At 44.8% G+C, this 24,584-nt stretch overlaps 1 protein-coding gene across 3 annotated transcripts in view; it reads right to left on the reverse strand.

Moving 5' to 3' along the window:
* CASR (calcium sensing receptor) overlaps positions 1–24,584 on the reverse strand; it is a 51,791-nt gene that overhangs the window by 21,172 nt on the left and 6,035 nt on the right. For 2 of the 3 annotated variants that reach the window (XM_083481699.1, XM_083481700.1), the window contains exons 2-4: positions 15,132–15,587; positions 12,859–13,165; positions 2,591–3,472 (exon numbers count right to left, since the gene is read on the reverse strand). In XM_083481699.1, the coding sequence (XP_083337825.1) occupies positions 2,591–3,472; positions 12,859–13,165; positions 15,132–15,322 (1,380 nt within the window). In that variant the 5' untranslated portion in view covers positions 15,323–15,587. Of the gene's footprint in view, positions 1–2,590; positions 3,473–4,415; positions 4,459–12,858; positions 13,166–15,131; positions 15,588–24,584 lie in introns of those variants that run through there. The other variant, XM_083481701.1, reaches the window with a different exon arrangement.

The following is a 24,584-nucleotide window of genomic DNA, read 5'->3' on the forward strand; positions in this document are numbered from 1 at the left end:
GAACCGCCGACCTTCTGATCGGCAAGTCCTGGGCTCTGTGGTTTAACCCACAGCGCCACCCGCATCCCTATTTCCAGTCAATACATCACCTTAAATTGTGAACTCCTAACTCCCTTTCCATTTCTGTTATGGCGGTTCCTGTCATGGCATTCACAGTGTGGTTTTTCCCAAATCATCTCCTATATTAACAGTATTTCCTATTTTGCTGTCAACCATAATTTCAACCATACACTCCTACTTCCCTTCTTCAAGTACAAAATAGTATATATTGTGCTAGTGACAATAAAACCATGACACACCATGATGTTCAGTGGTGCCATCTTTATCCAATTTTAAGCACCAGGCAAAAGCTTTCCCTTCTCTTCAGCTTTCAGCTCTTAATTTGAAGTGAGGCAGCAACTGTAAGACCTGCCTTTTAATTGTACAGGGGTGTGTGTGTGTGTTTTAGGTTTTTAATTAGTTGCGTTTTTTGTAATTTTGTTTTACTGTTTGTAAAGTCGCTTTGAGTTGCTTTTTTGAGGAAAGCAACTGATAAATAATAATAATAATAATAATAATAATAATAATAATAATAATACTGATCACACATGCAAACCACGCGCTCTACAACTAATCTATCAGATCTACCTACTGTTTTCCTAAGACTGAAAACAATATGGACTTTGAATTATTTTATATCTATATAAAAAAATCCCTGGTAAAGTATTGATTAATGGAAAGGCAAATGTCACTACGTGAAGTGCACCAGTGTTTTACAGAGATTAATCTGTTGAAATAAGTGTTTCGTTGACGCTCAGGAGTTTCCCATTAGATGAACCCAGTGACACAGAGTCAAACTACCAGCCTCCCTCTGCGAATATTTTATGGATGACTTGCTAAGTCATCTGCTACAACTCCTCACAATTTAAACAACACCAGGACAAAACAGCCAGTTCCCACCAACAAGAGTGCCACTTGCTTTCTGCACACGGCCGTCTACTCTGGTACAAGCGCAGAGGGAGAACTTCAGGGTGAACTTTATATGGGGATAGCTACAAACACTGGGCTTGCTGCACACATCTTGCTAGGTAAAGGGACCCCTGACCATTAGGTCCAGTCATGAACGACTCTGGGGTTGCGGTGCTCATCTCGCTTTACTCATTGTGATGCACAGACATAAAAACCTTCCCTTAGAGACAGCAGAGAGGAAGAACAAAAATGAAAGAGGCATATTATTGAATGAAAGTGTATGTGTCCCACACACATGGGGAATTTTAAAAGAAATATACAGTGGTACCTTGGGTTACAACCATAATCCGTTCTGGAGGTCCGTTTGTAAACCAAAACAGATTGTAACCCAAGGCGTGCTTTCGCCAATGGGGCCTCCCCAAAAAATTTGTTCGTAATCCAAAAAAAGGTTGCAAACCGGGACATGCACTTCTGGGTTTGACGTGTTTGTAATTCAAAACGTATGCAAACCAAGACGTATGCAAACCAAGGTACCACTGTATATGATTCTTGAGCTCATCTGATATCTACAAGCCCTAGAGGACCCCCACATTCAACTTGCTGAGCTACCACCCCACCTCCTTTTTCAGTGGGTGGGAGAGAGCAGAAGAGATGGGGGCATGGCAGAATGAATAATCCACATGGCAACGCTGGAGAGGCAGCGCTCATCTGCCACACTATACTGGATCTTCTTCTTGGGTGAATCCTTCCTGTGAAGGTTTAGCCCTAACGTGCTGAACCAGAAATTCAGGGAGCTTCTGAGACGCTGAAGAAACAGAGAGAAGAGAAGAGAAGGAATAGGAAAGCTTTTTGAAGGACATAAAAAGGATCAGTGCATGAAACCTGAAAGAGTAAGTGGAGAAGAATAACAGAATGAAGAAGTTGGGTGGGTGAAAGTGGATGGATGAATGGATGACTAAACAAACCAATGTAGCAGAGAGGGAGAAAGAAAGTAGAACTGACTCAAAATGTGAGCTAGAGCAAGCATCTTCAGCCTTTCCAGACCCAGGACCAACTTTTTACCCAAACATTCATTTTGGGACCCATTTCTTTATCTTTTACCATATATTTGCATGGTGGTGGTACTCCTGTTGCAACCTTCCTTGGTTCAAGCTGTGACTCAACAGCTGAAGACCAGTGAGCTAAACGATTTGGCTCCCTGCCATGTCCTCCTCTGCCCTAACCCCTGAAGAGAGTCTCCTCTTCCTGCATGCCGATATATTCCATGATGGCTCCTATGTGTCCTCTGACAACAAAAACAGGGGAGGGTATTGCCAAGCATAGCCTATTAGTGTTTCTCAAACTTGGGTGTCCAGCTGTTGTTTGACTACAACTCCAATCATCCCTAGCTAGCAGAACCAGTGTCATGGATGATGGGGGTTGTAGCCCAACAACCTGGAGACCCAGGTTTGAGATACACTGGCTTATTGGTAGGGTCTGTGAAACCAGAGGGGAATGTATCACCCAACACGCCACACCTCCCATAGTTAGGCTCTTGCTAAAAGCACTGAAGAAGACCTCTAACAATGCATATATGGTGTTCAATTTTGTGTCTTGTAAACACAGCGTACAGCAATTCTGTAACTGCGGCGGAAAAATTTACCTGCCATGCTTCCACTTTCTTGATGTCAGCACATGACCCATTGGTGAACAGTCCTTTCCCAGGGGTGCAAGTGTATATATCCTGCAAAGCATGGGCAATGGAGTATACGGCCAAGTATACATTGTAAGATATCCGCAGGTGAGTATAATCCATGTAGGGAGTCTCCACACTGGTGATATTTTCGTGCCCAGTACAGGGGGCGCGGAAGGCACTTGTGCCATTCCCAACTCCAGTGCCTTCTTCACGGCTCTTCTGGAAAGAAGCAGAACCTGGATAATTCTTGTTGCTATCTGCCAGGTAGCAGTTAAAAGTCTCCTCCCAAAACTCTTTGATAAATCCATTGTTCACAGATTTCCTCGGATTCACCTTCCGCAGAAAGTTGCGGAAGCCGGGGATCTGCCCTGCCTTCAGAGCAAATCCGATGGTGCCACCCATGACATGAAAGAACTCTGGCATAGCTATCAGCGAAGAGCTGGCCCAGGCTTCACTGGCCAGCCAAATCCTGCCAGTGATGTTACGCGTGACAATCTCTTTGATCAGCGGTTCCAGATCCGGCCCACTTGAGAAAACGACTATCACCTTCGCTGTGGAATTCTCAATGACTTTCACCACCTGCTGGATCTGATCCTCAGGCAAGTACTGCGCGATGAGCTCACTGAAGTCAATGCAGATGTTTCTCTCCTCGGTCTCTTCCCTGAACTTTTCGATTCCTGGCCGTCCGTAATTGTCATCTGCCGCAATCGTGCCCACCCAGTTCCAGCGGAAGTACTCGACAATGTCTGCCATGGCGGTGGCCTGGTGTTCGTCGTTGGGTATGGTACGCAGGAAAGACTTGTACTCATTCCTGTTGCTCAGCAGACGGCTGGATGAAGCATAGCTAACCTGCGAGAGGGGACAGCGAAAAAGCAGTTAAGCAAACCGGGTAAAAGCAGCAAGTCAGTAAAAACAATTCGTAAAAGGTTTCCTTTGCTCTTGTTGTCTTGGAATTCTTATGGTGTATGAGGAAAGCGATGCTGCAAACACAAACATATAAAACGTTCTGAAGGTGTTATAGTCTGTCTTTCTGCCTGCTTACCTCCATCTAAGGTAAAGGTAAAGGGACCCCTGACCATTAGGTCCAGTTGTGGCCGACTCTGGGGTTGTGCGCTCATCTCGCTTTATTGGCCGAGGGAGCCGTACAGCTTCCGGGTCATGTGGCCAGCAGGACTAAGCCGCTTCTGGTGAACCAGAGCAGCGCACGGAAACGCCGTTTACCTTCCCGCCGGAGCGGTACCTATTTATCTACTTGCACTTTGATGTGCTTTCGAACTGCTAGGTTGGCAGGAGCAGGGACCGAGCAACGGGAGCTCACCCCGTCGCGGGGATTCGAACCACCGACCTTCTGATCGGTAAGTCCTAGGCTCTGTGGTTTAACCCACAGCGCCACCCGCGTCCCATGCTCTATCTACTAAGGTGCAAAATACCCAGAGTTACATAGACAAAAAGGTTGGACGTAACTATTTATTCCCCCCAACGTATGCTTGAAATTGAATTCTCAGTGGGAAGCTGGAATTAGAGTTTATAGGCAGCTGAGACTGTATAATTAAGAAGTCTGACAATAGGTTGGAAAAATGGACAGAACTGAATCACATAGAATCCTTCTCCTTTCCTCATGGGGGAAAAAGTTACACTTTGCCTCCTCTCCTCCCTTACTCTTGACAGAAACGAAAGGGAGGAAACCAAGGACTGATCAGGATACCACCCTGCAATCTCCAGTTATAGGGCGCTCTATAAATTCAATAAAGAAATAAAATAAATAAATCTAGGCTACTAGGCAGGTCCACACCATATGTTTGAAGTGCATCCAACAGAAATTTAAAGCTCATGCTTTCCCCAGATAATCATGGGAACTGTAGTTTTCCCCCAGACTCAAAACCCCCAATACCCTCAACAAACTACAGTTCCCAGGATTCTCTTGGGGGAAGTCATGTGCTGTAAATTGTGCATTGCATAGGCTTTAGATGTATTATCAATGTAGTTGCACATGCAGAGGTGCTGCAACGGACAGAAATGAATGTGGTCCCTGGTTATAGGTGGAAGAGAGCATAAAAATTGGGGTGCACAATGACTTTGAAGTGGAGCACATACAACCAGCAGATGTGAAGTTGACAGGGGCAGGTTTTAAGTAGGATGCTAAACAAGATTGTGTAGCACACAGGGACCACAAATGGGTCAGTTCTGAGTGTAGTTTAATTCTTAATTCCTGTTCCCAGAGAACTCTGGGAATTGCAGCTCTGTGAGGAGAATAGGAGTCTCCTAGCAACTCTCAGCACCCTTAAGAAACTGCATTTCCCAGAATTCTTTGAGGGAAGCCATGTCTATTTAAAGCGGTATGATACTGCTTTAAATGAATGGTGCAGATGGGGCCTAGTTCTGTACTCTCTCTCATCCTACTCTGATTAACCCCTCTTCCCTCACTCAGTCTGGCTCCCCTCCCCTCATTAACCCCATTCATATATTAATTGTGTGAAAGTTGTCCTACATAATTACACCCAGGACTACAAAGGGAATTAAAGGTGTACAAAAGCAGGACAACAAAAGGGAAAGGGGGGGGGAACCTTGAAGAAATTATTTGTGCATGTCGTCACTGTGAAAATGCAAAGCACATCATGCCTGAATTGACTTTTTGCATGGAGTCCAAAGACAAATAGTAATGTCAGGGGACAACATTCTAGGCCTTACTGAAAGTCAAATAGTAATAAATTACCATGTCCAGGTGGCATCTACCTGAGAGTTTTAAATAACACAGATATTAAACTTTTGTCAAAATAAAAAAATTCCTTCCAGTCGCACCTTAAAGACCAACTAAGTTAGTTCTTGGTATGAGCTTTCGTGTGCATGCACACTTCTTCAGATACACTGTGAGGTTGATGGACTTCCATTTCATGCGGCTCAATGTGGTGCCTTCCATGGTTCCAGTAGTAGATAGGTAGCCGTGTTGGTCTGCCATAGTCAAAATAAAAAAATTCCTTCCAGTAGCACCTTAAAGACCAACTAAGTTAGTTCTTGGTATGAGCTTTCGTGTGCATGCACACTTCTTCAGATACACTGAAGAAGTATCTGAAGAAGTGTGCATGCACACGAAAGCTCATACCAAGAACTAACTTAGTTGGTCTTTAAGGTGCTACTGGAAGGAATTTTTTTATTTTGACTATGGCAGACCAACACGGCTACCTATCTACTAATTAAACTTTTGATGTCTCAAATCATTCACATTTGTGTGTGAAACTCCCTCAGCTCCCTCAACACACTTTAGAAATATGGCTATAGTTCTCAATAACTGCAACAACAATAAATCCACAAACAAAATGTAGTAATCTGACCATTCTGGGTTTGAATTTAGAACATCCTATTATTATGGCTTGGAAGCAAGAATCCACTCTTGGATTTATTTATTTTCTGATAGAATACACTGAGAAGAAGCTATCAGTAAACAGCAATTTTCTTTCTTTCGAAATATATACACTTACAGTAGAATATTTTTTTGGGGGGGGGGAATCTGAAAACTGGGAAATACAAGCTATCTGTTCCTTAAAAGACAACTCCAGCCATGAGGTTCTAAAATGCAAGAGCGCACCTTGCTAATGCAGCTGGACAGCTCATCAACTGGTTAATGGAGGCTGCCTTACCATTTGATGCAGCTACTGGCCTTTAGCATGGGATGTGGGTAGTGCTGTGGTCTAAACCACTGAGCCTTGCCGATCAGAAGGTCGGCGGTTCAAATCCCTGTGACGGGGTGAGCTCCCATTGTTCAGTCCCTGCTCCTGCCAACCTAGCAGTTCGAAAGCACGTCAAAGTGCAAGTAGATACCGTATTTTTCGCCCTATAGGACACACTTTTTCCCCTCCAAAAATGAAGGGGAAATGTGTGTGCGTCCTATGGGGCGAATGCAGGCTTTCGCTGAAGCCTGGAGAGCGAGAGGGGTCAGTGCGCACCGACCCCTCTCGCTCTCCAGGCTTCAGGAAGCTATCCGCAAGTCTTGCAAGCCCGGCGGGATGCCCCACGGGCTCGCAAAGCTTGCGGGCAGCAGCCTGCAGCCCAAAAGCTGGGGGACAGCGGGGAGGCGCAGCGCCAGCCCCACAAACTCGGCGGACAGCGGGGCAAGCTGTCCCTGAAGGCAGAAGAGGGAGACGGAGCGCTCCGTCTCCCTCTTCTAGCTTGGGGATGGTTGCGCAAACCTGGGGGGGGGGATAAAAAAAATTCCCTCGATTTCCCCCCCAAAAAACTAGGTGCGTCCTATGGGCCGGTGCGTCCTACAGGGCAAAAAATACAGTAAATAGGTACCGCCCTGGCGGGAAGGTAAATGGCGTTTCTGTGCACTGCTCTGGTTCGCCAGAAGCGGCTTAGTCATGCTGGCCACATGACCCGGAAGCTGTCTGCAGACAAATGCTGGCTCCCTCGGCCTATAGAGCGAGATGAGCATGCAACCCCAGAGTCGTTCACGACTGGACTTAACGGTCAGGGGTCCCTTTACCTTTGCCAGCCTTTAGCACACATTAGAATTCACGGGGTGGGGGCAACGACTCCCGCTTTTTAATCAATATTGAGAATCACTTCTTGAGTCCACTGTCTGTACTGATCTGTTCATGAAACTTGCCTTCAACTTCTGGAACTGGGAACAAAGGCTGCTGGTTCCCCTTTGGTGACTTAAACAATCTACTTGACCTAAAACCTGATTGACACTGCCTCCCAAAGAACGAGACATGCAAGGATTCCTAGAAATCCAGCGCTGAATATTTTCTTCAAGACTTTCTCCAAAGGGCTGACATTTGGAGTACTAAACAACTTGCAACCCTCAAAATGGGGGGCGTGAGGGGGAAGAGAAAGAGAGAGAATGCCCTTCCACCCATGCCTTCTCTGTCTCATTTGGTAGAAGTCATGCATGCTTTCTCAGAAAGGCAAACGAAGCAATATTCCCTCCCCGGGCAATCTGCTGGATGGCAAGCGGTATTCATTTGCTGCTTGGTCAGTCTAAACGCTTCCGTCTGCGGAACCTTATCCAACTGCTTCTCATCTGGGAGTGACATACGCTTCCATGAAAAAAGATGAGATATGCTTCCATAAAAACAACTGGTATCTTCCCATAATGGCTTGATAATTGGCAATTTGGAAAGCCAAAGCTGATGGAGAATAAACTTTCCTCCTAATCATGTCCAGTTCTCTGCCCTCCTTATCTATGCGAGCCAAGTAAATTATATGCCCTTCACGGCCTCCACTGCTAATGAGTTAGCTGGGGGATGAGTAAATAGAAAAGAACCCTATGCTGGGTCTTATACATATATTATTTTTAATCTTTCTCCTAGCAGCAGAAGCTGGCACTAGTATCTCCCACAGACAGGAAGCCACATCCAAGAGACCCAGCATTACAAACAAAGACAAAGCTAGAAGACCCATAAATTCCAAATTGAGCTTCTAAATACGGATCAAATGCTTTCAGTAAATGGGGAGGCATTCCTGATTGCAGGGGTTTCCCTTCACGTGGAAGCTCACACTTAGGTTTCCTTCTTGCATATATCCCTGCATATGCACACATATACCGGTGGGACAGGACGAGTGGGACAGAGTCCTTTTGTGAATCCACAAAAGAGGGCTTTGTGGTGCTGGTGTTCAAAGCAACCCTCTGATTCCAAATGAGACATAGTTTCCACTGCTAAAGCATGTTCTCCTTCATGGAGAGCATGTGTTGCGGTGGGGGCCGCCAGGACACTCCAAAGTTGGGGGCGGGCTAATTGACCGTTGGCCACTGATGCGATTGGGGCTTCCCTTGTTATTGGGAAGAAGTTAATGTTGCCATTTGCTGACTGACAGCCAGAAATGCTAAAACTCCTTGCACGAGGCTAGGGCTTCCTCTTTTCGCCCGTGCATCGGATTGCCCGTCCCTCCCTCCCTAGAATAGGGTTGTTCGCTTTGACCTTGCTATGCCTGTCATGGGGTCGTTTGCTCTTGGGGCAGGGGCCCGGTAGGAATTTTGTCCATCTGGCTGATTGGCTGGGGCCATTTGGGTTTTGCCTACTGCGTAGCAAATCATCGCAACTTGTAAGGTTGGCGGTTAGGCATTGGTTTATGGTTTGGTTGGTTGAGGGGCATGGATTGGCTGTGCCTGCCCCTCTAAGGCTGCTGCTGCAAGGGATTCCGTTAAAGGAATTGGGGGCTAACTATTGCTTGTCCACTCTGTCAAGGGGGCTCGGGCCATAGCAATGAGCTCCTGGTTGCATTTGGGGAGGGCTGAGGGCAGGTTCCCTGCTCCGTCGCTACCCCCAAGTGTATTCCCCTATTCTGACTTTCGCATCGTGCGGAATGTCAGTCTGTCCCCCATGGTGGGGGCAGATAGTTGCAACCAATGCCTAAGCAACCACTCACAAATTTGTATTTTAATAAAGTTGTGGCCAAAATTATGCCAAAAATCTTAAACAAAAAATCTGTGTGATGTGTGAGTTATTGGGGTGGCCCTGGGGACCTCGACACGCAACTTCAACATCACAGACTCTCTATACTTCTAAATTACTAAACATCTGAATGCTATGTCTGCTCTGAACACTGTGTCTCGTCTTTGGAACAGAGAAACCTTGCAATACTAATCCACACTCTCATAACCTTCAGGCTTGATTACTGCAACAGAGTCTATGTGGGTCTGTCCTTGAACCACCTACGTTCATTTTATGCTCCAATAAATTATAGCTTATGTGACACTAGGACTGTAAACATTTTATAAACAGACCAATTAACTTTAAAGCTTTATATTTTTCAACTCCAGTGGAGCACCCAAGAGATTTGCAGCATACAGAAGAAAACACACAGAAAAAATATCATGAACACGAATGAGACTAGAATGCAAGAGAGAAGTGAAGGCAGGGAATCAAGCAGGGGCTTGCCTAAGGACAAACAAAATTCTTCAAATAGGCCGGGGGCGGGAGATAAAAACTGCACGGCATGGAATGCTACAGCTTATGAGCAACAAGAGAGAAGACCTTGTTCCTTTTTTCTACCAACTGTGCCCAGATGGTGGGAGGATATATACAGAAGATACTCCTGCTGATCACAGCGGATGGAGCAGAATACGTGGTGGGAGATAATCCTCATATTTGTTGGTTGCCTCATACTGAAACTTCCATATAACGAAGCCGATTAAAACAAGCAAATACAAGCTATTAACAGATGCATCAGCCAATTACAACACCCCAGCACAATATATATCTCTATATATGTATATGTGTTTATATATACAGTATATGTTTGTGTATGTACGTGTATGTATGTGTGCATGAATGTGTATATATGTATATATGCTTTAAGTAAGGGACGTGGGTGGTGCTGTGGGTTAAACCACAGAGCCTAGGACTTGCCGATCAGAAGGTCGGCAGTTCGAATCCCCGTGACGGAGTGAGCTCCCGTTGCTCGGTCCCTGCTCCTGCCAACCTAGCAGTTTGAAAGCACATCAAGTGCAAGTAGATAAATAGGTACCACTCCGGCGGGAAGGTAAATGGTGTTTCCATGCGCTGCTCTGGTTCGCCAGAAGTGGCTTAGTCATGCTGGCCACATGACCCGGAAGCTGTATGCCGGCTCCCTCGGCCAATAAAGTGAGATGAGTGCCGCAACCCCAGAGTCGGCCACGACTGGACCTAATGGTCAGGGGTCCCTTTACTTTTATATGTGCTTTAAATCAGGTGACTCAGCACAGCCCTGCTTTGCTTCGGTGGGGGTGGGATTGCTCTGGCAGTGTCGGTGGCAAGGGCTGGGCTGGCGCTCCCCCGCACAGGGCATGCCTGCGCACCCCAAGAGCCGGCAATTGATGCTACACCACTGCTTTAAAGATAACGACCAGCCGCTTGACTTAGGCCCATAAAGGAAACAAGCAGCCAGTGAGGTTGGTATAAAGGAATTGGAAAGCTCGTTACAATTCTCATAGCTGCAGTTTGAACCAGATGTCCAAATACTCTTGAAAGGCAGCCCCCCTCAGAATGCTTCACAGTAATCCAGTTTCTGAAGCCACGTGCAACCATGACTAGGAACAGACACTAGTTGGCACACCAGTTTAAGACATAGCTATCAACTTACAGATTTGAAAATAAGGGACCAGCAGCCTCGAAAATGAGGGATCAACAGCCAAAATAAGGGATCAACATTTACTTTGATAAAATACCTATTTTGTTGCGTGCAAATGGCTTTAGATACCTATTAGGTCCATAAATTACCATATAGCATATATTCAACACACAAAAACAGCATCAATTTGTTGTTGACAAAGGACAGCTGGACATAGAAAGGGCCCCATTACCTTCAGTAGCTTATTTAAGGGACATCATCAATAAGGGACAGCAGCGGGACATGGCGCTGGGATATGGGACTGTCCCGCCAAATAAGGGACGCTTGACAGCTATGATTTAAGATACTTCTGGTCACCACTACCATCTGAAAGCAAATCTATACCATAGATTCTTTGGGCACATAGCTTTGCCCAAAGAATCCTAGGAACTGTAGCTCACCCCTCAGAGCACTACAGTTTCCAGCACCCTTAACAAACTACAGCTCCCAGAATTCTCTGGGGGGAATTCATGTCCTTTAAACGTCTGGTGTATACCCAGCCTGACATTATATAAGCAACATCAGACCCCCCAATCTACAAACCTGATTTTTTAAATGTAGAGTGCTACCTAACCCAAAACAAACTATCCCTATCACTAGGCTGCACTTCCACTGACCAAAGCATTTTCTGCGTTCTCTGGATTAAAGTTTCTCCTTTTTTACATATAATTCTATTTATAGTTTTCATTTATATACATTACAATAATGATCCAACCATAATTTTAACATTTCTGACTTCGACTCCCTTCCCCCTTTCTGCAATTCTTTACATTTATTTTTGACCTTTCCCGCATACTCCAAATTATCTTAACTTATTCCTTTATTTATCTATTCTCATATATATTTTTGAAACTGCAGGTTATTACAATAATCCTGCCAATATCTTGATCTGTTTACAGTTTGTTTGTAAATACTCAATAGACTATTTCCATTCCTTTCTAAAAAGTTTGTTATCTTGATTTATTATTCTTCTGGTAAGTTTTGCCATTTCTGCATACTCTATTAGTTTCTGTAACCATTCTTCTCTCGTCCTCTTCCTTTCATTTTGGGCAAATAACATTCTTGCAGCTGTGGTCGCATACATAAATAAATTTCTATACTGTTTAGGTAGTTCTGATCCCATAATTCCCAAGTGGTACCTCAGGTTAAGAACAGTTTCAGGTTAAGAACAGACCTCCGGAACGAATTAAGTTCTTAACCCGAGGGACCACTGTACAGTGGTACCTCTGGTCACATACTTAATTCTTAACCCGAGGTACCACTGTACAGTGGTACCTCTGGTTACGTACTTAATTTGTTCCAGAGGTCTGTTCTTAACCTGAAACTGTTCTTAACCCGAAGCACCACTTTAGCTAATGGGGCCTCCCGCTACCGCTGCACCGCCATTGCGCAATTTCTGTTCTCATCCTGAAGCAAAGTTCTTAACCCAAGGTACTATTTCTGGGTTAGCGGAGTCTGTAACCTGAGGTACCACTGTATATATTCTGCCAATTATCCAGTCTCTCCAGTGCCAGATTAAATCCTTTTAGATGGAATTTTAGTCAGAATTGATTCTTCATTTCCCTTGTGTTTTAGACTTCCTTTTAATTTGTGACTCCTTTAGAGACACACACACATACACATGCATGCACACACACACACACACACAGAGAGAGAGAGAGAGAGAGAGAGAGAGAGAGAGACTATATATATATTGTGCAAATTGTTTCCCTGGTTTGTTATACACCACCCTGGAAACTTCTGATGAAGGGTGGTTAAGAAATATCTTAAGTGAATAGATAAGATTGCTTCCCTGTCTTAAGATGGAAAGGAGAGGTACAACTTCTTGTCATCAACATACTGTTGACAGCAGAATCCAGCCAATAGCCTCCAGCAGCTTCAAGCAGATGCTAACCAGCATGAAAAGACAGAACTCTGCAGAACCCAATTACAAATGGCCAACATGGAGACAGGACTTAGGTAGCCGACAAATTACGTTCAAGTTTTATTCTGCCAGTCTTTTGTGTACTTTAGTCTTGCTGGCTGTGATTTGTTTTATCTGCTTTTAGTTTGGATTTTGAATGCTCTTTGGTGTTAATGAGCTGAAAAGCCCCCATGCTACACACAGACATTCCACATTCGGGAAAAGAGGAGCGTATATTCAGTACCTGAGGTATGTAAAAGAGACCCAGAAGATTGGCCACGGCAGTAGAGATCCCAGAACCAGTTGCTCCCACCACTGCGATTGTGGAGGGAATGTGCTCTGAGCAATTGCAGAACTCATCCAGATTCAGAGAGTCTATCTTGTTTTGGGCCACAAAACTCAGCGTGGCTTCCAGGGCTTTGGAGACGGTGTTGCAGGTGTCAAATATGCTGTATCCAAGAGTCATGTTGGGAAGAAGCGTTGGGCTGTTATTAATTTCCTCAATGGCAAAGATCATGGCCTGAAGCCAACGGAAACCACGAAAATTATACCTACGGAAAAGAGGGGGGAAATTAAAATAATGACAACTGGCTTGAAGGCGGGGAAAAGAGTGAAGAACAAGCGTCTGAGTAAACTAAGGAGCGTGGCCAAAGTCTATCTTTCCATCAAAGAGCTATGATTCTATTCATTTCAAAGAAGTAAACTCAAAACTGCAGAACAACTGGCCATTTCATACATGCTGAAACCGACCAAGATTAATTCTGATAGTGACAGGCGATATGTGTAACGTTGTTGATTCTTCTGGACCTCTCAATTTTTTAAAAATACCTATTGACCAAGGTATCCTTCTGGAACTGCTTCTTAGGCAGACATCCCCAAACTCGGCCCTCCAGCTGTTTTGGGACTACAATTCCCATCATCCTTGACCACTGGTCCTGTTAGCTAGGGATGATGGGAGTTGTAGTCCCAAAACAGCTGGAGGGGCGAGTTTTAGGGATAGCACATGCAGGGGAAGGGCAGGCACTGCACTGCCATGGTTCTAGTCGTTTGGGGGAAGTAGGTTCCAAAAGGTAGGCTGGAAAACTATTATTATTCCCATTAGGAGTTATCCTAGCCACCTGGACCCCTAGTCAATCCGAACAATTATTTGCATTTAGAACTTTTGTGATGGTTCTAAAACCAATCGGCTTCAAGCACTCCAATTGCTGACCTCCATGAGTCACTAAGAGAATGCAGGGCAATAGCACCCACATCTGTGGAGAGCTCTCAGAGTCAGGCCAGTAATAGCAAGGTAGTTTTAACCTCCTCCACCCTCCCTCAGTGCTCCCAAAGCACTTTGCTCCAATTTTGCCTACTGTGGGAGCAAAGGAGGAGGTGGTTATGTATTTGTCTGATACGTTTGCATGCCCTGAAATGAAGTTTCACAGCTGATCTGTAGTTTCTTTGCCCACCACTGTGCTATATCAGTGCTGGGTAAAGAACATAGCTGTCAACTTACAGATTTGAAAATAAGGGACCAGCAGCCTCAAAAATAAGGGATCAGCAGCCAAAATAAGGGATTTTCCGAGCACAGGTATGTTCAACTTCTGAGCCCCTCCGAGCCAAAGGCAGAAAGCCCAGCCATCAGCCAAACGAAGCCTCAAGGAAAACCACCGCCACCTCTCCGCTGGGAAGCGCTGAGCAAAGGTGAGTCCCCAGGCAACGCAGCCGATTTGATTGGCACAAGGCATGCAAGCTCCTTCCCCCAGTCGTTCTTAGACTTCTTATTGGGTGAGCAACACAGCCAAGCAACACAGTTGGAGCCTCCCTCCTCCCTGGCCGGCAGGGAGGGAGGGAGAGGAGCTGCTTCCTTTGAAACCCAGGAAATTTAAGGGACATCATCAATAAGGGACAGCAGCGGGACACGGCGCTGGGATAAGGGACTGTCCCACCAAATAAGGGACGCTTGACAGCTATGGTAAAGAAACTTTCAGCCTACACATTTGCAGGGACAAGAATTGCAACAGAGTTTGGGAGCCTGCTCTAGCTACTGAAATGTACATTCACTTTCTTCCCTAAGAGCTACAGATCAACTGTAAAACTTCATTTCAGGGCATGCAAACTTATCAGACACCGTTCTGATTGTTCACAAAGCCGGGTGGGGGCGGGAAGCAAGGAAATAATAATTCTATTTATAGTCTTATGTCCCCCATGGCTCTTTTGTAGGCTGCAATCTTTCCTTTTTTTCACATCAGTCTTCCTGGAGTCTTGCTGGAGAGCCTCAGCAGAAGCCAACACCCTAATCGTAGCCACTGGCTACCAAGTTGTTATTTTTATGGAGGCTCCCTCTAAGGGTCGATTCCAACAGTTCCATTCATTTATTAAATGTATATTAGGATTGCAGCCTTGGAAAGCTGGGCCACTTAAATAACAACAGAAGAAGGCTTTACTACTTAGCAATATAGCACTTAGTTTGAACTTGGTGGGTAGCAGGCTTTGGGAGTGAGTAACTGTTAACACATTTTCGCTTGGGCTCACCTTATGCATTCAACGGATTCTGGTCTTGATTTCAGATCCTGGTGTTTAGCAGCCACTCCAAAATGAATGGGGAACAGCCCCCCAAGAATAATGTCTCCTTTCTTCTGTGCCCTTTGATTCGGTCCATAGGCATAGGCAGAGGTATTCCAAGTAAACGCAAAGAGGAGCAAACAGAAACTATAAAAAGTCATCGTTCCTCCTTTTCACGAGGGACAGAGGTTGCAAACTTCAAAATGGCCACACAAGAGGAGCAGGCCTAATAACCTTCAACAAGCCTTTTCACTTCTGAACACTGCGCACTGCGGATCTGGTGGGGATGCTTGGTGTACGGTAAGCCACAGAATAGCAGCCATAATTCCACCATCTCCTCAGTGACCTTCTCCATCGCAATTGACCCAATCCAGCAGTTTCTTGTTTCCTCGCCGCTTGTTAGATGGAGCCCATCTTCAAGACCCCCTAAAAAGAAAATGGAGATGTAAAGAAGTTATCTCAGGTGCACTCTGAGCTGTCCATAGACTGTGCCTCTTCCCCAATACCATCGCCTTAAAAATAAGGGATGCACTATGCCAGGGCTTCCCAAATTGTGGTCCATGACCCACCAGTGGTTTGTGAGCATCAGTTGGGTGGTCTGTGGCATGTCAGCATTCAACATTCATATTGATTTTCAATGTACAGTCATACCTCAGGTTGAATGTGCTTCGGGATGATCACGTTCGAGTTGCGCTCTGCGGCAACCCAGAAGTAATGGAGCGCGTTACTTCTGGGTTTCGCCGCTTGCGCATGCGCAGGTGCTCAAAATGACGTCGCGCGCATGCGCAGAAGCAGCGATAAGCGACGCGCACATGCGCAGACATGCCTTCGCTGGTTACGTTTGCTTCTAGATGTGAACAGGGCTCCTGAACGGATCCCGTTCACATCTAGAGGTACCACTGTATTTTTTCTTGCTTCTTTTACTTCTGTTCTATTTTATTGTATTGCACTTTGAATCCAATACAGAGGTACCTCGGGTTACAAACACCTCGGGTTACAGACTCCGCTAACCCGGAAGTAGTACCTTGGGTTAAGAACTTTACCTCAGGATGAGAACAGAAACCGAGAGGCGGCTTGGCGGCAGCGGGAGGCCCCATTAGCTAAAGTGGTACCTCAGGTTAAGAACGGTTTCAGGTGAAGAACGGACCTCCGGAACCAATTAAGTTCGTAACCTGAGGTACCACTCAATAAGACAAGAAGCAATGAAAACACAGTTGAAAATCACACAGCACCAAACGCAGCATACTGCAACTTCTATAACAGGCAGAAAGATCAGGAAGTGATCTGTCAAGACCACCAGAAATTTTAAAGGGGTCCATGAGGGAGAAAAGGTTTGGGATTGGAAGCCACTGCACTACGCAGCTTACAGATTCATTCCGTTTCCTTTCTCCTTAGTATTTTGACAATATACAGTACATGGTTTTAAAGTTTGTTTCCGTAAGTTGCATTGTGGTGGGGGGAAGCAACTCATCAGTAACAATCACAGGTCCCCTTACACCTGTCAACAGAATCACCCCCGAAGTCAGGTTACAAATCATGATGTCCACAGCTCACATCTCTGATCTCAAAGTCCTTCATTATTTTGCTGCTAAACATATTTATAGACTACCTACAGTGCAAAACACCTCAGGCAGCCCACATGTTACAAGTGACAAGGAGAAAATGCAATGAAATGAATTTTTAAAAATCGAAAACAGCACGTCAAGTCAAATAAATAGAATTTAACAGAACAGCACAGCCACTAAAGCCTGTACACAACCCTATTGGAAAGCCTGGACAAAGAGGAGGGTCTCTGCCTGGCGCAGAAAAGACGCAACATTTGGGGACAGGCTAAGAGGGGCATTTTGCATAAGTGGTGCCACAACCACCATAGCACTCTCCCCAGTCAGCTCTTGTCAAGTTTGGGAGAGTGGGGACGTTGATAGGAGCAGGGAGTTGTAGATAAATGTAGTGTTTGGACAGGTTTGTGTGATAAAAGGTGGCTTTTTCGGGTTCAGGGCTTTAAAACTTAGCCACCAGCTCCATGAATAATTTGTACATGACCCTCCAACCCTTGTTGTGTTTGGCCTCAATACATCTCTATGATGTTGGTCATTGCTACTATGATTGTGGAACCGAGGCAGAGAGAAAGTGTCTTGTCAATGCCATGCGACCAGTTCATGACAAATCCAAGTCCAGTCATGGCACATCACCACATTCTCTGCCATTCTAACCCTAATCATGGTTGCTCCTTTGAAGAAGATGAAAAATCTGAAACAAGAAGACCCAGATGAAGAGTATGTTGTTGTTGTTGTTGCCTTCTTCTTCTTACAGCTCAAAAGGGGCATACACAAGCATCATGATTCAAAAAATCTCAAACAACAAAGCAAAAGTATATACATCAATAAAAATCATCAAACCATTGGGGAGAGGAAGAACCGCCTCCATCACCTGCACTTTCTTTCTCAGCTATCAAATCTCCTATTAACCTGCATTTTCCTTACAACAGAATTAATTGCGGGTGTGATGGACACAGTTAGAGTCAATAGTTGTCTACTGAACTCAACTGCAAGCTGCCTTGAGAGCAGGCTGATCACATGACCACTTTCCATAAAATAGATGGTGGAGGCCTAGGGATGTTGCCCCTCCAGTTCCTCAGAGGACATGGTTCCCAGACCCCTCCCCACCCTGGTAACACCCTCCTATGGACACACACTTCTAAAGTGTGGTCTGAAGACCAAGAGACCACCACCTTACTGAAGTTGAGCAGGTCAAGGTATGGTTGGTGCCTGGATAGATGATGGTCTGGGAACCACATGTCAGCTGCCTTGGGTCCCAAGGTGAGAGAAAGGCAGAATATAAGCTAATTCCTGTGCACTTCCTCCTCAAGTAAGAATGTGGCCAATGGCCCATATAGTCCAGCATACTGTTCTCACAGTGGCCAACCAGCTGTCTTTCTGAAACCTGCAAGCAGGATGCAAAACACCAGAGCACTCTTTCCAGCAACTGGTATGCAGAAGCATAGTTTAGCTATGTGCTGCGAGAAGAAGTCTTTCCTGAATCCTCACACATTCAGTTTCACTGCAGGTCCATGAGCTCTAGTGTTATGAGAGACGGAAAACACCTCTTCTCTATCCATTTTCTCCATGCATAATTTCATTAACTACTATCATGTTGTTTCTTACTTGCTTTTTATCTAAACTAAGAAGTCCCAAATCCTGCAACCTTTCTTTAATAGGTCACCCGCTTGATCATTTTGGTTGCCCTTTTCTGAACCTTTCTCAACTTTGCAATATAATAATAATAATAATAATAATAATAATAATAATAATAATAATAATAATAATAATAATTTATTTATACCCCACCCATCTGGCTGGGCTTCCCCAGCCACTCTGGGCGGCTTCCAAAAAAATATTAAAATACTGTGATACATCAAACATTAAAAATCTTCCCTAAAGAGGGCTGCCTTCAGATGTCTTCTAAAAGTCTGGTAGTTGTTGTTCTCTTTGACATCTGGTGGGAGGGCATTCCACAGGGAGGGCACCACCACCGAGAAGGCCCTCTGCCTGGTTCCCTGTAACTTGGCTTCTTGATATCCTTCTTGAGGTGACCAGAACTGTATACAGTATTCCAAATGCATTCACAGAATCATAGAATTGTAGAGTTGGAAGGGACCACGAGGGTCATCTAGTCCAACCCCCTGAAATGCAGAAATCTTTCACCCAATATGGGTCTTGAACCCACAGCCTTGAGATGAAGAGTCTCATGCTCTACCAACTCAGCTATCTGTTCACACCACAGATTTGTATAATGGCGTTATGATACTGGCAGTTTTATTTTTCAATTCATTTCCCAAGGATCCCTAGTATGGCATCTGCCTTCTTCATGGCCAATGCACACTGGGTTGGCCTCTTCATTAAGCCATCTACTATGACCAGCGTTGGAAATTCGCCAGGCACATTGTGCACCTTGCAATCGGCCACTTGCAACCAAGGGAAAAAGCTCAGGTGCCACGATGGTGCCTGATGTCTCCTGAGGTGCATGCCTGGGGATCCTTGGTTCTTGACTGTTTTCACACACACTAGCAACGCATCCTCTAGAATTCTATTCATTATATTTTATCCGCACAGAATGAATTTCAGGAACCAAAAAGCTGTACTGAAAAATACAACTTTCAAGCCATCCGGCCCCAAAATGGCAACTAGGCATTCCGTTTTCCCAACTGCAGACCTGGTTTAAGGAGCCATTTGGTGCCTAGCTTCAAAAGCAGAGACATCACCTTGCCAACAAAAGTCCATATAGTTAAAGCCATGGTTTTCCCAGTAGTGATGTATGGAAGTGAGAGCTGGACCATAAGGAAGGCTGATTGCCGAAGAATGGATGCTTTTCAATTCTGGTGCTGGAGGAGACTCTTGAGAGTCCCATGGACTGCAAGAAGATCCAACCTCTCCATTCTGAAGGAAATCAGCCCTGAGTGCTCCCTGGAAGGACAGATCCTGAAGCCGAGGCTCCAAGACTTTGGCCACCTCATGAGAAGAGAAGACTCCCTGGAAAAGTCCCTGATGTTGGGAAAGATGGAGGGCACAAGGAGAACGGGACGAAAGAGGACGAGATGGTGGGACAGTGTTCTCGAAGCTACTAACATGAGTTTGACCAAACTGCGGGAGGCAGTGGAAGACAGAAGTGCCTGGCGTGCTCTGGTCCAGGGGGTCACGAAAAGTCGGACACGACTACACAACAACAAATTATACGTCCGTGTTTCAAACACTGACTATGACCCTAAGTTCTTACTCCTGGTCTGTCACTGCAAGTTCAGACCCCATGAGCATATATGTGAAAGTGAGATATTTTTGCTCTAACGTGTGTCATTTTACACTTCTGTAGCCAGACAGTCCTACAAAGAAAGAACTAAGAATGTTGCTGAATAGGTGGGGCAGGTCAAAGGATCCTAGACTCATGTGCCCCGCCCCCCCCAGCAGACAAATCCATAATAGCTCTGAGAGCATAGGTCTGAAAGCAGAAATGGTACAGCATATCAACTTTAATTCTTCTAATTGCAGCCAGTACCAATATTTTTTTAATACCTGACTCTACCTGGGATCCTAACCAATGAACAGTAATGAGGGCAGCCCTGCTTAAGCGCACAATGTCCCTTAAAATAATTTTTGGAAGTGGTTTTTTTTATAAAAAACCCGAAATATATTGGTTACACTTTCTCTCTGTGAAGGTGATCTTTCTGCCCAGGCTGGAATGCGCAAACACCTCGGGTCACCCTTCAGTGATCATCAGCCAGCTCACCTCCCTGCCAAGTCCACGGCAACACACGTTCCATCTCCGGGACGACGGTGTGACTTTTGGAGGCTCTATGCCTCATTTAGCCCTGGTAATGGCCTAATTGGGTTGGAAAAATGCAGGGGCAGGAGTGCGATTAAAAAACCAGCTTTGTGGTGCCTATTTCAGCCATCGGAAAGGAAGGGAAGGAAGCAAAGAAGAACAAGCTTCGACAAAAGGCTTTCTACTCTCAGCGCTTAATGGTAGATCTTTGCTTTTAATGAAGGCCGATGCTACCTGTGACACCGGGCATTATCCCTGAAAGTATGAAGAGGGCCAGTGCAAAACACGCACAGCATCTCTGTTAAAGGTCTGTGCGTGATTCACTCTCTACAGTTCCGTAAAAACACAAAGACAAACAACCTACTCCACTCCCTTTCGAACCCAAAGGCTTTGCCTTCAGCTCTCTGAGCAGACTGTAGTTATTGTAGAGTTAATAGATGATTTTACTTGGCAGGAATGAAAGTGACACAGGGAAATTGGAGTGACGAACCCCGCCATTCATTCAAAACACATCAGTTTGGGCAGTTCCACTATGCACTTTTTACACGAATCCATTAGAATATGTGATCCTTGATAACATTTTGCTGGTTAACTGCACAAATAGTGCCTATCCCTGCTATAATTTCTCCCATATTTCACAAATGCTTTAAAACGTCACATTTTCTCAATGTTCCAAGGCTTCTAAAATTACTGCTAAAAGGAAGTTTTTGTTTTTTTAAAAAGCACAAACAGATATTCTAACGTACACGTTGGAACATGCAAGTGTTACAAAAGACGAGGGCTGACATCTTAAAAACATAACATTTCAGGGTTTATTTCTGAGTAAGCATCCACAAGTGTGCTGTTTGGTCCGATTATTTGGAAGTAGCAAGAAAATAAAATAAAACAAATAAGAGTTGTGTATGCTTTCTTCCCATGCCTAGTTTGGCAATTGCTACTTTAGACCAACAAGTACGTGACATTTCTAAACTTACATTAGACAACATTTTAAGCCACATTAGCCTCAGCCCCCAACTCATCCAGGTATAGGATTGCACCATAAATATTCCAGCAGGGGGAGAGATGGGAATGAAGGCCCACTCCAGACAGACAGACTGACAGACCAGCTGCCTTTTACTCCTCCCCAGTCTGAGCTGTTTCCATTCAAGCTGGTGTTTAAGGAACTATGTAACTTTAAGTAAAGGTAAAGTCACCCCCTGACCGTTAGGTCCAGTCATGACCAACTCTGGGGTTGCAGCGCTCATCTCGCTTTATTGGCCGAGGGAGCTGGCGTACAGCTTCCGGGTCATGTGGCCAGCAGGACTAAGCCGTTTCTGGCGAATCAGAGCAGCGCACGGAAACGCCGTTTACCTTCCCGCTGGAGCGGTACCTATTTATCTACTTGCACTTTGACGTGCTTTCGAACTGCTAGGTTGGCAGGAGCAGGGACCGAGCAACGGGAGCTCACCCCATCACGGGGATTCGAACCACCGGCGTTCTGATCGGCAAGTCCTAGGCTCAGTGGTTTAACCCACAGCGCCACCCGTGTCTGTAACTTTAAGTACTGGTGCCTAAATTTGCTTGTTTTGATTTTCATTCCCCATTCCTTTTTCTCTCACCGCCCCCCCCCCCCAGTCCATTATATTGTAAGTGTGGAAGGAGACTGCCTTTTGTTGTAGTTGTTGCTTTGATTGTTGTTGTTGCTGCTGCACTGAGAGACTTTTGGGCTGAAAACCAGGGTGATAGATAGATAAATGCATTAAGGATAATGTTGCACAATCAGTATTTTCAAAACCACTGCTGGCATTTCTCAATTAAATGAACCACTATATATTAATTCTACTATTAATCTAGGATTCTAGGGAGGCATTTACATAATTTATTAGTGTTACATTTTGGAAACAGCTAAGCTTAAGGAAGCGTGAACAAACTGGTTTTTGCAAGGTTATCAAAACTGTTACCAGCTATGAAAATTCTTGTAGGGGAGAAAGTGACTTATAAGACATAGTAATTTCAGTACGGAGATCAATAATACAGAATGAATAAGGAATTGAACCCAGTGTGTTTTGACTATACACAATTTTGGCTTTAGGGATGATCCCCAGAACGTAACAACTATGTAAACTACAGGCTTACTATACAAATTCTACAATTCTATGATTCTATGTATAGGAACTTTAAAAATATTCTATGACACAGATGCCTTCCCCACCCCAAAAGGTAAAAAGTCTTTTAAAAATTACTGAAAATTGTAGGAGTAAAGTAGATAACAGGTGCTCAATGTAATAATAATGAGCAACTGCTGTATACCACTGATATTTAATGAGAAGGGGGTATAAATATTTTTATTTGTAAATTAATTAAATTGTGTCAAAATTAATTATTTTTTTATTGTACTCATAAAGCTTTACTTAGTAAGTTTTGATTAAGACAGGTATTAAGTTAAAATATTTTTGCACACCATCAACATGCAGTTCATCTTAGTAGCTAGCTCTCCATTTGGCTTTTTCTGTAAGTTCCAATAGAGCATTTGTTTTAAAATATAGATTCCTGCCCATATCTATTCCCCTGTGTGTTTTTTCAAACTTAATTTCACTACAGCAAGTTTTTCCCCTTATGTCAGCGTTCTGAGAGTTGCACCTGTCTTTGTGTCATGAGACCCAGATGAGTTCAAATGCTAACACTGTTATACTGTGGGAGATACTGCAGTGGAGCAGAACGAGCCCAGGTTGATTTCTGGATAATAGGCTTGAGGCTGCACTGTCAGCAAACAGAAAATCCTGTTTTGACTCAAAAGCTAAGTGAAATAAAGACAGAATGCACTGGAATTGAATTAGGGCACAGAAAGGAGCCTACTTTTCATATGGTTTAAAAATTACCAACAGGTACCGTATTTTTCGCTCTATAAGACGCACCAGACCATAAGATGCACCTAGTTTTTGGAGGAGGAAAACAAGAAAAAAAATATTCTGAATCTCAGAAGCCAGAACACCAAGAGGGATCGCTGTGCAGTGAAAGCAACAATCCCTCTTGCTGTTCTGGCATCTGGGATAGCTGCGCAGCCTGTATTCGCTCCATAAGAGGCATACACATTTCCCCTTACTTTTGGGGAGGGAAAAAGTGAGTCTTACAGAGCAAAAAATATGATAGTTACTAGAGGTAAAGGAATTGGTGGTGAGGAAGAAAAGGTTTCCCTTTTCTGTCTGTTGCCCCCACTGCTGCCCCTCTGAGTCAGATAGCTTATTGCAAGTGTTGTGGCTTTATTCTCAACAGTTCTTAGTGCCACATTCTGTCTTATACATTTGAAGCACAGTTAAAGCACGTGACTTCCCACAGAGAATCCTGTAATTTCCACCTCACAGACCTACCATTCCCAGAATCCTTTACAAGCTATAGTTCCCAGAATTCTTTGTCAGGTGTTTTAACTGTGCATTTGTTGTGTTTCAAATGTAAGGGGTGAATCTGCCCATTGAGCTTGTCCTGCAGAAGGAAGCCAGGACAGCAAGGGGTCTAGGAACAAAGTCTTATGAGGAACGGCTGGAAGAGGAAAGGTAAAGGTAAAGGGACCCCTGACCGTTAGGTCCAGTCACAGACGACGCTGGGGTTGCGGCGCTCATCTCGCTTTACAGTGGTACCTTGGAATGCGAACGGGATCCGTTCACATCCTGAAGCGAACATAACAAGCGATGGCACGTCTGTGTGTGGGCGGGTCGCGTTTTGCCGATTCCGAACATGCGCATGACGTCATTTTGAGCGTCTGCGCATGCGCAAGCAGCGAAACCCAGAAGTAACGCACTCTGTTACTTCTGGGTTGCCGCGGAGCGCAACTCGAACACACTCAACCCGAAGCACATTCAACCTGAGGTATGACTGTACTGGCCGAGGGAGCGGGCGTACAGCTTCTGGGTCATGTGGCCAGCATGACTAAGCCACTTCTGGCAAACCAGAGCAGCGCACGGAAATGCCGTTTACCTTCCCATCAAATAGGTGAAGAGACTGAACGCTGAATGGCAGCTTATTTTGTGAATGAATGTTCAATGTGGCTAAAGGCAAGCTGCTATTCTCTCAACCTAAGTCCCCCATCTGTGGCACTGTCATGGTCTGGGTCCTGTCCTGACTCAGACACAA

This window comes from Podarcis liolepis (assembly GCF_965112155.1).
Source record: "Podarcis liolepis genome assembly, chromosome: 17".
Taxonomy (NCBI): Eukaryota; Metazoa; Chordata; class Lepidosauria; order Squamata; family Lacertidae; genus Podarcis; species Podarcis liolepis.